The sequence below is a fragment of the Cydia strobilella genome, chromosome Z (genome assembly GCF_947568885.1).
Source record: "Cydia strobilella chromosome Z, ilCydStro3.1, whole genome shotgun sequence".
Classification (NCBI taxonomy): domain Eukaryota; kingdom Metazoa; phylum Arthropoda; class Insecta; order Lepidoptera; family Tortricidae; genus Cydia; species Cydia strobilella.
In genome coordinates, this window is record NC_086068.1 from 52,574,942 (window position 1) to 52,589,635 (window position 14,694).

A 14,694-nucleotide genomic window follows, 5' to 3' on the forward strand; every position below is an offset into this window, starting at 1 on the left:
CATATGAATATGTCAAGAAAAGAGACTTTAGCCACGAACTCGTTGAAAAGTTTCGTCACACTTTTAATGTCTCTCATGGAATGACGTGTACTCTGAACCGGACGCTAATGTTGCTTTTAACAATTTTTATGATGTATATACGTTATTATTTAATTTGTCGTTTCCTATTTGTAAAGTCAGAGTTAAAAAAACACGGCATTGTACTAAATGGATTACTAAGGGTTTGAGAAATGCTTTAAAGACCAAACGACAACTAAGATATAGGTTTTACAAGGACAAGACAACTGAAAATAAATTGAACTATAATAAATACAAAAAATTGTTAAAAAAGTGTATATTAACATCTAAAAAGTTAGATAATATGGCAAGGCTAAATAATGCTAAGAATATCTCGAAAACTAGTTGGGAAATCATAAATAAAGACGCAGGTAAATTAAACAAGAGGAATAAACTCATTGACAAAATTACAGATAATAATCAAATCATAGATAAACCAAGTGACATTGCAAATGTATTTAATAATTTTTTCATTGACACCACTCATAATAATTCTAATTTTAATAATAATGCTAATCCATATGAATATTCTCTTCAATTCAACAATTCTAACATGTTCATTTTCCCTATTGACCCAATAGAAGTAGTTAATATAATAAAAAAACTGAGAAACACCCGTTCGGTTGGCTATGATGACGTCCCTACACATATAGTTAAGTTAACAAGTGACATTATTGCCCCTGTACTTTCACACTTAATCAATATGACCTTTCAACAGGCGGTGTTTCCTGACAAGCTAAAGATTTCCATTGTTAAACCCATTTTTAAAGCAGGAGACAAAAACTTTCCTGGAAACTATAGACCAATTACGCTCATACCAATTTTCGCTAAAATCTTGGAGAAAGCAATGTATACAAGGCTGTTGTCATTTATTAAAATAAGTGGAATAATAAGTGACCACCAAAATGGGTTCCAAAAAGGTAAATCCACCACATTAGCCACGTTTAATTTAATAAACAAGATAGTTGATAATGTAGATAAGGGTCACAAAACTGTTGCCATTTTCTTTGATATGAGCAAAGCTTTTGACCATGTATCGCACAGGTTATTACTAAAAAAATGTGAAGCCTATGGCATGAGAGGACTGGTAAACTCGTGGATTGAGAGCTATCTCAGCAATCGACGCCAAATAGTTGAAATATTAGGTGCAGACGATGACAAAATGCAACAGAATTATAGATCAAACATGTTATGTAATAGGGTCGGAGTACCTCAAGGGACTATACTTGGACCTTTATTGTTCCTTCTATACATTAACGATCTGCCTCTAATTACAAATCACAGTTGTAGCTTATTTGCGGACGATATCTCAATTGTTATTTGCGATAGGGATAATGAAAATTATGAGAATATTATTAATAATGCAATTGCTGACATAATTAAATGGTTAAATGATAATAATTTACAAGTTAATATTGATAAAACAAAGTATATTCAATTTATTAATAGAAGAGGAAAGAAGGAGAAACTGCATATAGCCTATAATGGACAGACTCTCGTAGAATGTGATACCACTACGTTTTTAGGGTTTGCCCTAGATGATCGATGTACTTGGAAAACGCATGTGGATAAGGTATGCTCAAAAATTAATAGATTTGTATATGTTTTATGGCGATTGACACGCATAACTGATATGAAAACCGCTATAATGGCATATCATGCTTATGTTGTATCCAATTTAAGGTACGGTATATTGATGTGGGGAAATTCGTCATATGTAAATCATGCCCTTATAGCACAAAAACAATGCATTAGAGCAATATGCAACATGCGTCAAAGAACATCTTGTGTAAGTTCTTTTATTAAATTGAAATTGTTAACTGTACACTCGATTTATATATACGAAGTTTGTGTATTTGTTAAATTGCACCCCGATATATTCGTAAAAAAAAGAGATATAACACATTTTAACACTAGATATCCTGACAGACTAGTACTCCCTAATATGCATACAGTCATGAAAAATAAAAGTTGTTATGCAATGTGCGTTAAAATATTTAATAGACTGCCTGATGAGCTTAAACAGCTACCACTCAATAAATTTAAAAACAAACTGTACTCTTTCCTTGTCGACAAATGTTACTACAGTCTGAAGGAATTTTTAGTTAATTAACTGTCACTTCATAATTTGTTAGTAACAGTCCACGTTAATAACTAATGGCTTTATAACTAGGTTAATAATGCATGTTTTGATTAAAATAATGATGTCAATTAAACTTAAATTTAGTATAAGTTTTCAATTTGCATGGCTTTTTAAAGTCTAAATGTGTATGGCTCTATAAATAATAATGTAACACCATTGTATACCACATTTAATGGCAAATAAATATATTTCTATTTCTCTATTTCTATTAAGATGCCGTTTTTTGTCGAAAGTAATCAGTATATATTTTTTGAGTATTTTTTTAAAGTAATGTATATGATGAGCTTTCATTTGAGATATTAAACATTTAAATCGGTTCATTGGTTTAGCTTGTAGAATTTTTTGAAATATTTTTTAAAGAAGTGGCGCCATCTCTGTTTGTAAGGGGTGAAACTTGCGCTGCTGCGGGTCAAATCACTCAGTTTGGTCCCTACTAGCACTGTGCAAAGCGGCTTGCTTTTATCATGAAATGCAGCATCCGGGCAAAAAATGGACATAACAAGTATGACTAAAACGGGTTGTCAATTTTAGTGTATGATATAGAAATTATAGAACCAGAGCGCCACTAGTGTAAACGAACTTTTGAAAGGGACATTTTTTTGTATGGAGTTATCGTTCTTTTCCTAGTGAGTATTATATTCTTTGCTAGCGCAGTCTGTGCTATCAAAATCGCTGCCAACTTAGCTTGATCTAACTTTTGACTAGGGTTGCCACCTTTTTTCTTTAAACATATCTTCTATATATATAAACGTAAAAGTCCTGACTAACTGACTGACTCACTTAAATCAACGCCCAGACCAAACCGTTGGACCTAGAGAGCTGAATTTTTCACAATAGATAGCTTTTATGACGTTAGTATCCACTAAGAAGGGGTTTTTCAAAATTCATCCCCTAAGGTGGTGAAAAAGGGGTTGAAAGTTTGTATGGAGATCATAATTTTTTTTGAGTGCGGGACTTGAAACTTTGTATAAACGCATATTATTAAAATACTAGAAAAGTAATTTCAGCGTTTTTGAAAATTCATCCCTTAAGGTGGTGAAAAAGGGGTAGAAAGTTTGTATGGAGGTCAAACATTTTTTTTAAGTGCGCGACAAGAATCTTTGCATAAAGGCATGTTATAAGAATACAAGAAAAGTGATTTCAGCGTGTTTAAAAATTCATCCCCTAAAGTGGTTAAAAAGGGGTTGAAATTTTGTCGTGGTCCTAATTTTATTTTAAGCTAGGTACTTGAAACTTCATAGAAATATATATAATTAAAAGAGAAAAAAACTTATTTCAGCATTATTGAAAATTCATCCCCCAAGGTGGTAAAAATGGGGTTGAAAGTTTGTATGGAGATCAAATATTTTTTTGAGTGCGGGAATTGAATCTTTGTATAAAGGCATATATTACTAGAATACAAGAAAAGTAATTTAAGCGTTTTTAAATATTCATCCCCTAAAAGGGTTAAAAAGGGGTTCAAAGTGAATCTATTACAAATGCTTTGAAACTTCTTAGAAAGGCATTGTATAAGATTCCAAAAAAGTTATTTCAACGTTCTTAAAAATTCAACCCCTTAAGGGGTTAAAAAGGGGATGTAAGTTGAAACTTGGTAAAAAGGGCATTATATTAAAATAGACGCAAATTGATTACTTACACCGTTTTTGAAAAGTTTGTATTAATAGTTTCGGGAGCGTATATTTTTTTAAATAGTGGACTTGTAAATCTTCTAAGAGGGTCGAGAGGGATTATATCGGGAACAATATTTTTCAGTTAGGGTCTTGAAACTTCGTAGTTTGTGAAAGACAAATTTCATGCGTTGCATAATTATTAACAAATGATTAACCGTCCCTACTGATATATTTTGCTGCATAATGTTCCATATTATGCTCATGTAGAATATATAACCACCAACATACAAATCCATGCGTACGAAGTCGCGGGCAACAGCTAGTGTATAATATTTTTGTCAAAATATTGAAAAAATATAGTATTTACTGGGAAATTTGAAAAAAATAGGACGCCGATTTGAGGCGAATTAAAAATCCAAGTCGCGTACGATGCGATATCGGTGACATTTGTATACCCCATTCTTGAGTGATGAAAATATAGTATTTTTTTAATACAGTTGCTCAAAAAGTGCTACTTTTCGTGGCTGTTTAGCGTGCGGAATGTTGGTTTTCGCGAACTAGTGTTTTTTACTTTTCCAATTTTTTTAAATGTTTACATGTTCCAATTCATGACTACTTATTGATGAGTGTTAATATTAGTTTCCTTTAAACGTCGTAATCAACATAAAAACCTACTGTTAATTAAAGGTTACGAAAAATATGCATATTTATTATTTTATTACTTACCTCTTCATCATTATAAGTATTATAACCACAGACCTAAAATGTATGCTTACGCATTATAACACATTTATTTTTTAATGTTGAAAAACCGTTCTTAATAAGTTGTCTGAATGGAACGGAACGCCTGTCAAAGAAGAGGCGTATTTTCTTACTGCAAGAATGTTTTAAGTTTTCAAAGGCAACATTCTATATTGTTTTAATAAATATACGATACACAAATAATCGTAAATAACGATATTTAGGTAATAATAGTACAATGTTTTAATATTTACAATGGTTTCTGTCTTATAGAACATGCATTTGAAAAAAAAAAACTTTCATTGAAGTGGGTTCAATAATAATAACAAAATCTATTCTAGTCGAATAAAAGCTAGAAAAACACCTCTTCATAATGTCAATGTCAATGATGTCGCAGAATGAATAATATAAAAGTTTCGAATTCCATTCCTTACTTGTTGCTTTTCTTATTTTTTCGCAACTGTATTAAAAAACGTCGTTCGATACACGTGCGAATATGTCATTCTTCACTCGTCCCGGTACTCGTGAAGTAATGACATACTTTCCGCACTAGCATCGAAATGTACTATTTCGTACTATATTGTTTTTTTATAATATATAGTACAAGTGACTGGAATATAGTACGATACTATATATTATAGTATGGGTGGCAACCCTACTTTTGACCCTAATTTCTAGGGTTCTGTACCCAAAGGGTAAAAACGGGACCCTATCAAGGCTGGCGTCCACTAGACTCGCCGAGGCGAATCGAATCGAATCGCAATTATTCGCCTTCTATACATTTACTATGAATGGTAAATTCGATTCGACGCGCCGCGGCTCTTCGTCAATAGACGCAGTTTCATAGTAAATGTATAGAAGGCGAATTATTGCGATTCGCCTCGGCGAGCCTAGTGGACGCCAGCCTTTACTAAGACTCGGCTGTCTGTCTGTCTGTCCGTATGTCACCAGCCGGTATCTCATGAACCGTGATAGTTAGACAGTTGAAATTTTCACAGATGATGTTTTTCTGTTGCCGCTATAACAACAAATACTAAAAAGAGAATAAAATAAATATTTAAGTGGGGCTCTCGTACAACAAACGTGATTTTTTTGCCGTTTTTTGCGTAATGGTACGGAACCCTTCGTGCGCGAGTCCGACTCGCACTTGGTCGGTTTTTACGTGTTTGGGTGGCCGCCGTTCCTTAACCCTCCCAACGGGGCGGCAGCTGACGTCTGCGCTAACGTCCACAAGAATTCCTTATTCGGCCTTAACCACTTTAAGAGGATGCTATTGGTCATGTCATGGAAACCAGTTTCTTGCTCGTGGGCTACACCTGGGCCAGTGATAAATGCATAAAAAATAAAATAAAAAAAAACATTTTTATGTTTTTATATAAAAATTATAATTATAATTTGGGATAAAGAAATAAATTTTACGTTTTAAAAATTAAATCATCAAGATGTCGTCCGTAGCGGTTGCGGCACTCTTCCAGTTTTGCTTGTAAATTTTGAAAGACTAAATGTCAGGATTTTTAGGGGGTACGCTGGGTTACGAACCGAGGATTTGGACGTACGCGTCCGGGGATTTGTCAGGGGCCTATGTCTTATTATACTGTGACCATACTCCCTGAGCCCCCTCCACACTTGTGCGAGAATCGCAATTCGCAGATCTGCGAACTCGACTCCACACTCGCGTTCGCGGCTTCGCGCCGCGATTCGCGCACGAATGTGGAGGGGGCTATGTACTTAAACTGCTCAATCCTTCATATTGTAGGCCCTAGAAATTGTGTAGATTAGTGTTAGTATCAATATGAAAATATGGAACTTTTAACTAAATTTTATTCAACCAAACGTTCTTCTAATCAAAAATGTTAACAATGTTTCAATTAAAGTAGAATGGAAACATACAAAGTAGAAAAATAGTATAAACACAAGCTACAGAATTAAATGCAGATGAGACCTTCTTGGTTTTAGATTCTTCAATTCCGACTAGTTTTTGTGGGAACGTAGGAATTGAAACAATGTTTTTTTCCTCCTCCTCCCTTATTTTTTCGTCTATCCAAGCTTTGAAGCTGTAAGTTGGCAAAACAGTAGCCATTTCCTTGTTTATAGCATAATTAGGCGATATTTCTTGAATACAATGATCAGAACCCTTTATTATTACGCCTACTAGTTCATTTCCAAAAATAGCAGGGCCACCGTAATCGGTGAAACAAGTCGGCTGCTTCGTTTCAATGCAGTCGATGAAAACATTCAGCTTATTACCGGGGTTTCCCGAAAAACGATGCTCCACACCAGCATATTGAAGTTGCTCTGCGAAACCGGACTGTTCGTTCAGCCCAAATCCGAAAATCTCCATGTCTACGAGGTTCTGGGCGGAAGTGTAGTTGCTTAGTTTAATCTTGGAGGCAACTGAAGAATTAAATTTATGCGTATAAACAATTCCAACATCATTAAGAGATTCTTCACCGTTGTAACTTGGGAATTTTTCAGTTTTAATCACACTGATTCGAATTGCTCCTTGGGCGGTGCGCCTAGAAGATATTGTATTCACTAACACGGCATTGATTTGCTTTTGGATACATGAAGCCGTGGTTAGTATCAAGCCATTGGCGATTACCGTGCCAGAACATATATGTACGTCACTAAGAGATAAGCATGCAGCCATGAAGGGGAACTGTTTGGCAGTCGCGTTTTGAATAGGATGCATATTATTGCTTTGCCTTCTAGCACTGCATAGATTAATTCTGGTTTTGTTTTCTGGTTCGATTTCCGGAATCTCCATAGCTACATCTTTAGCCTCATCGTTGTCGCCAATGTCGTCGTTCACGTCGGCTCGTAAATTATCGACGCTCTTTTTCACATTTTCTGCGTAAGAAATACAGACAAGCCCTAAAAAGAATATAGTAAAAACACGTTTTTTCATTTTCACTTTATATGAACGACGGCAAAAAATTACGTCACCTTTTGTCTTGATTTTTGCTTCTAGAACAAAAGTGACAATATATTGTTTTTTTCAAGATATGTATAGAGTATATGATCACTACGTGCAGCCAGTTTAAATAAACTAAAATTAAGGTGAATTTAACATACAAATAGGTTTATTATAGATATATTTTTTTCTCAGTTTCTCATGCCATTAATAAGCGTTAGGACATCCTTAGGATAAGCGGACAAAGGGTGCAGATAAGTAGTTGAATAAGGTCTTCGTCACTTTATCCCATTTGAAAAAGTTTTACTTCTATTGTTTCTCCAGGAAAAATCCCCGTATTTTGAATAGCTAATATCCATTTTTAAAACGCAATTTCCTTCTTTGCTTTTGGGAGAAGGATGATAGCAATAACGTTGGCTAACACATTACCGCACCGCACCAAGGTGCACCTATAAGTAAGAGCGAGAAAGAGATATTGCCTTCTCGCTCTTACCTATGGGTGCGTCGCACAATGACCTTGGTGCGGTGCGGTAATCATGGTATAGTATCTCTGAAGAGGAGTAATGTAATGCTGATAATAATGCCATCTCTGGGTTATGCTGGACATATATTCCTCAGCCGTGGTGCCCTGCTGAGCTAAAAAGCGGTATCTCAATTGAAGATTGCATGCAAATAAGTACCTTAAATTTGAATCATAACGTTCCATTTCCAGTTCATTCGTTTTTGAGATACCGCCTTTAGCATAAGGAGGGCTGAGTGTGGCTAGATATCATTCTTGTGTGTAGATAGTAGAAAACAAAATATACCAAAACAAATATTTAAGCAGGTAACTTAATCGTATTTAATTAAATCTAGAAGAATATATTTTAATAAAAAATGTTTTGATAGTGTTACTAACCTTACGTTGCAAATGAACTAGGAAACAAAATAAATTTGAAACGTAAAAGTAGTTTTTTTAATATGTAGTGCAAACACCGTACAATGACAGACTGACGTATTTAGACGAATAAAAAAACCAAATGACGTTTGGTTTGACGGGAAATTTTGAAATTATTTCTAAGTTGTTTTTTAATATAAATTCCGTTTAAACATATTTTTGGTCAGATTTATGTTAAGATATTAACAAACAGCGTTTCTTTATATCACAACCAACCTTGTAAGTTGTGTTGAGTTGTGCTCTTACTCATTCAACCAAACCAACGCAGGCAAGATGAAAAGCAATGCCGGCCGGGCCGCGCCGAATCTGTGTACCTTCTTGTATGTACATCGGTATAAGGGCAAGGTAAGTAAATTTTCGAGTTTATAATATATATATACCTCCTGAACATTTATTTATTATTTCATCTTTATCAAAAGCTTTGATAGAGGCTTCGGGTAAAGCATATTTATGAAATGTTGGCGATGGAACATGGAACATTGTAACATTTCAAATAACAGCCGTTGAACTAGCACCATTCTTAGTGCCCGTAAGGCCCGTCATACACGTTGCTCTGATTATCATAATTAAGATACTATTTTCCGTGCCTAGGTCTTAATCTGATAAATCAACTACAACCTGCCAAAATTAGAAAGACATACATCTACTGATAAAATCCAACCACAATACGTTACCTTTGTCGACATTTTACATGAATAATATCCCGATTCACTGATTTCTTGTTACCTAACATTAAATGTGACAATAGCACACCCTTAAAATGCATGCTCAACACTTGTCCTGTTTCGCTGTAAAATAACCTTTTTATACTTTTGATAACATCTTAACTGTTAATATATTTTCAGGTATTAAAAAGCTTTCAGAATAAAGTTACGACATGGCAGGTATCGTGCTTTTCTTCGATAAGTTTTTCGATGTTGTCAATGGCAATTTCAGTGAACCTAAAAAAGGAAAATATACCTAATCTAATGCGCTGTAACACCCAGATCACCGCACCACAAATTGTGGATAAAAAGCTTGAATGTTCTCAAAACTATGAAATATGCGACAAAAATGGATCTAAATTAAATCAAAAAAAGTTGGATCAAACTATTGAAGCTTTCCAAGTTATTTTGGGATCAAGAAGAAGGAATGAATTAGGTTGCCTCTAATTATTGTTTAAAACATAGTCAGGAAATAAATTGTTACATACTTGCTGTTAAGTTATTTTCACGGAAGTGCGCTTAAAGCGTCGCTGTATTTGCATGTGTCTTAGTTACTTGGAATGGAACGTATGTAAATAAGTAGGTACTTATAAATAATATATTGTACTTGATTCAACATAAGTTTTCATTTATTTATTCTGAAAAACTGATTTATGTAGTTTTCTAAGCAAATGGAAATTGGTACGACAAAGATTACTACATAAATCAGTTTCCAATATTAAAGTTGTTACATGTAGGTAAAGAACCCATAAGTACGTGTGTGTGTGTGTGTGTGTGTGTGTACATGTGTGCGTGTTTACTGCATATACAGTCTCATTAGTTGAGAGCAGGACCGCTAGGGGCAGCATTAGTAGAGACGTGAACGTGAAATGTCCGAGAGTTTCTTATCTATTACAGTAATAACATATACTAATCTATGGCGGTAATGTCTCAGAATAATAACTGAGGGTAATGTGTTAGTCGCTTTAGGCCGCTCGCCCACGGCGACTTTTTGTAGCGATGCTGTCGCGGGTGAATTTCAAAATCCGGCGAAAAGTTATGGTTCGGTCTTTATAAAAAAACTAGTAAGTTGTCCGAGTTGCAACTTTTTTATATGTTTTTTATCTTAATGTTCCTTCAATTACCATCTCCAATAACTTAAAAGTTTTTATTATATAAAATGTTTCATGTGTCTAAAGTCATCGCCGTCTCCCGGAAAAATCTGGACCTTTTTGTTTGCAGTAAAAATTATCGCATACCTATCGTACGATTGCGATTTTTCTTTTAGTTATATATTTTCCATGTTGTTGTTTAACACATGAAAAAATATGAAATAATTCCTTCACCGATAAAGTACATTTAAAATTATTTAAAATTTTGTCACGAATATTCGTCATCACCATGGAGACTATATAAAGGAGCCAAATCTCTGTGTATGAAAAGTGTCCATCAAAAAACAGTAATTAGGCGGCGCCACCATACACCGAAATACTACCAAAAACAACCTACGTAATTTGGTCGGGTTATTTGTTGCCTTATATCAGGGGTCGGCAACCTTTTAGCAGCCAAGGGCCACTTAGCGGTTAGCAAAATTGCAGCGGGCCGCACACTGTTAATAATTCGTGAATTTCTTAGACAAAAGGCTACATTGTCGTTTGTCAAGAAGGACACCTTTTAATATACATTTTTATGCAAAAGAGTGCCGAAATTCAGATCGCGCTTCGCGAGTTCTTACATATAGGGCGCCCCTCATCGTCTTACATTCAGGGCGCCTGCGGCGTCCCTCACAGTTATTCAGCGCCATTCGCGCGCTTTTACATACACACTTAAAGGTCGGGCGGAGCCGGACATTCATCGCGCTTGGCGCGCTCTTACATGCAGGGCGCCTGCGGCGTCCCTCACATCAGTTATTCAGCGCCCTTCGCGCGCTCATACGTACAGGGCGCCTGCGGTGCCCCTCACACTTGTAGGTCGGGCGAAGCCCGACATTCAGCTATGCGCGCTTTTACATGCAGAGCGCTCTTAAAGGTCGGGCGAAGCCCGACATCCAGCAAACCCTCCACACTTAAAGGTCGGGCGAAACCCGACATTCAGCGTGCTTCGCGCGCTCTTACATTGCGATAGGCAGACACTCATATTGGCACGTCTGTGCATATTGAGTGATCAGCACATTTAATGTAGATCTTGTGATAACCCAACCCAATTCCAAATAATTAAATTGAAATGAAAGACTTTTCTTTTTCACTCGATCACTTTAGTGACGTAGGACTGATGTAACCCGGAGGCTCGCGGGCCGCCGGTTGCCGACCCCTGCTTTAGTATAAAATGCAAAAAAAAATTTCACTATAAATTCACATGATTGAATTGTGACATTTTTTTTTAGAAACAAACAGTCTCTTATATTAATAAGTTGTTACAATATAGGGTAATAGACTTATAGACCTACAGTTTCCTAAAAAATAGTATGAAAACCATGTGACTTATATAAATACTAAATTAAACTAGAAATAGAAATTCCAAGTTGTCAAAACAATGTTACAAAAATACTCTTTCATTTTAACTTTTTCATTTTATTTGGTTTAAAAAAGTAACGAATTATATATTAAAAATAATTACTGTTTACATGAAGTCATACTCTGAATATAGCACTTAAATAATATAAGATGGTATTTAATTTCAGTAGTAATATTGATCTATCTATACATATAATAAAGCGGAAGAGGGTCGAAAGTCTGTACTTTACTTGGAAGATATTCGAAAAAAAATTGGCTAGGGATACTTAGAATCGATAACAGAACACGTTCCAATAGTTTTTAGATTTTTTTGTCTGTTTGTCTGTTTATCTGTTTGTCTGTTTATTTGACCGCGCATCACGTGAAAACGGCTGAACGGATTTTGATGCAAACTTTACTAATCTGTCGAAAAAATCCACGGCCAGGTTATAGGCTATAAAACTTTGAGAAATTTCACCCCTAACGGGGTTAAAAAGGGGATGAAAGTTTGTATGGGGTTCAAGATTTATTTTAAGCTATTTGAAACTTCGTAAAAAGATATATTATTGAAATACAAGAAAACTAATTTCAGCGTTTTTGAAAATTCATCTCCTAAGGTCGTGAAAAAAAGGTTGAAACTTTGTATGGAGATAATTTTTTTTAGTGCGTTTATGAAACAGTATATGGGCATATTATTATATACAGAAAAAGTGATTTCAGCGTTTTTAAAAATTCATCCCCTAACGGGGTTAAAAGGGGGTTGAAATTTTGAATCCATTACAAATGCTTAGAATCTTTTCTTATAAAGGCATAATAGACGATAACAAAAATAGTAACTTCAACGTTTTTGGAAATTTAACCCCTCAGGGGGTCGAAAAGGGGATGAAAGTTTGTCTTGGGTCACCAAAAACAACCTACGTAATTTGGTCGGGTTATTTGTTGCCTTATATGGTTCATGTCCCAGAGCCTAACTAGCGCCACCGGAGAGATTAAGAACTATTATTTAAAGCTGAAAACGGTCACTTTTGCAACAATTCTGCCATAAGAGATTGGTATCCTTTCTATACCATCCATTAGATGTTCCTAACTTTTTGATTAATTTTGTAATAAATATGTTGCATGAAAGGTACATAAAGTACCAGTCTGGAAATGAAGTCATTCAAAGAACAGTTTGGAAGGTCCTGCCACAAGGATCTGTCATGAGTCCTTTACTATACAACATTTACACTTATGATCTGGAACTTTCTGTTGAAGGGCAGGTAAATGTTCTTCAATATGCCGATGATTTGCTCTTATATGTTTCTGGGCGATCTTTAGAAAATATTAGTAATGTATTATCAATTTATCATCATCTTTGAGTGCCTTAAATAATTGGTTGAATAATAATAAATAAATAAATAAATAAATAAATAAAATAAATATTATCGGGACATTCTTACACAAATTGGCTATGTCCCACGGTAAGCTCAAGAAGGCTTGTGTTGTGGGTACTCAGACAACGATATATATAATACTTATACAAACACTTAAATACATAGAAAACATCCATGACTCAGGAACAAATATCTGTTGTAATGGATTAAATCTTTCGCCATCTAAAAGTTCTGTTGTAGTTTTTTCACGAAAGCAAAATATTCCACCTGTTAACATAAATTAAAATGGTAGTCCATTGGTAATTAAAGATAATGTAAAAATTTTGGGAGTTATATTGGACCGTAAACTTACTGGACTTCCTCATTTTGAAAATATTGCATTAAGATGTGAACGGAATCTGAACATTTTAAGATGTCTGTCAGGAGTCTGGTGGGGGGCTCACCCTTTTACTTTGAGATTGCTATACAACGCTTTGATTAGAAGTGTTTTAGATTATGGCACTTTCCTTCTACACCCTGGAAATGTTAAAGCGATCAAAAAAAATATTCTATTCAGTCCAAGGCTTTAAGATTGGTTACAGGTGCAATGAAATCAAGTCCAATAAGTTGCTTACAAGTAGAATGCTGTGATCCACCCCTTGCGTTTAGAAGACAGTTTCTCTGTGATAAATTCTTTTTCCGTACCCTGCAACTGGATTCTCATCCACTGATTTCAAAAGTAAAGCAATTAGATGAACTGGTCGGATCCTGTAATTATTGGGCTCATAAGGATTCTCCTTGTCTTGTTAAAAGTTATAAAAAATATCAAAGTTTAGAAGCACCCACTTACAAAAGCGCGATTCTTCCTTTATATCAACACGACTACAAGTCTCATTACAGAGCCAGATATTAGATTTAACATAGGGTTATCTAAAAACGATATTAATCCAAAAATGGAATTTATTAACCTTCTTAATATTGAATGGGCTAATTGGCACTGTTTATACACAGGTGCCTCCAAACATGGCGATAGGAGTTGCGTTGGTGTGGGTATTTTCCATTCACAATACAAAGGATTACAACTTATCAAACTGCCACCTGAAACTTCCGTCTACACTGGTGAATGTTATGGTTTACTTAAAGCTATAGAATATATACTTATGTTGAAGATACCTAAAACCATAATTTTTTCAGACTCTCGCAGTGCTTCAGAAGCCATAATGAGGTTCCCATTTAAGTTTTATAAACAGTCTCCAGTTATCTTTAATATTAGGAATCTTTTGTATAAATGTTCACAGAAGAGTTGTGCTGTCCAAGTACCAAGCCACGTGGGCATTCCTGGGAATGAAAGAACTGACCAATTGGCGAATGAGGCTATTCATGTGGGAGACATTGTGCCATATCACAATAAAATTATTGTCTTGACTTAATAAATTTGTCAAAAGTTGATTTGTATGATGATTGGAATGGGATGTGGAATAGGAAAGCTCAAAAGGTGAACATTATAGGCATATTCAGCCGTCAGTTCCAAGGAAACCATGGTTTAGCAAAATCTCTGTTTCGAAAACTGTAACTTCTATTTTGTGTAGAATGCGCCTGGGGCATGTTTGTTCCCCGGAGCATTTACACGTAATAAATAAAAAGCCGGATCCTCATTGTTCTTGTGGAGACTATGGGGACCTGAACCATATTTTCTTTGCATGCCCTCTTTATGATCGGTCTGATTTCCTTTCCAGCCTTGAATCATTACGCATCCCATTTCCTA

The 14,694-nt window shown here is 35.2% G+C and overlaps 1 protein-coding gene across 1 annotated transcript; it reads right to left on the minus strand.

The window, feature by feature from the left end:
• Window positions 1-6,415: 6,415 nt before the first annotated feature.
• LOC134753784 (uncharacterized) lies at window positions 6,416-7,485 on the minus strand. The gene has a single exon (XM_063689724.1). The coding sequence runs from the start codon at window positions 7,457-7,459 to the stop codon at window positions 6,416-6,418; it is 1,044 nt and encodes a 347-aa protein (XP_063545794.1). The 5' UTR covers window positions 7,460-7,485.
• Window positions 7,486-14,694: the final 7,209 nt, after the last annotated feature.

Excerpts from the sequence above, each read along its gene's own strand:
- LOC134753784 (XM_063689724.1), bottom strand. The coding sequence starts at position 7,459 with ATGAAAAAACGTGTTTTTACTATATTCTTTTTAGGGCTTGTCTGTATT.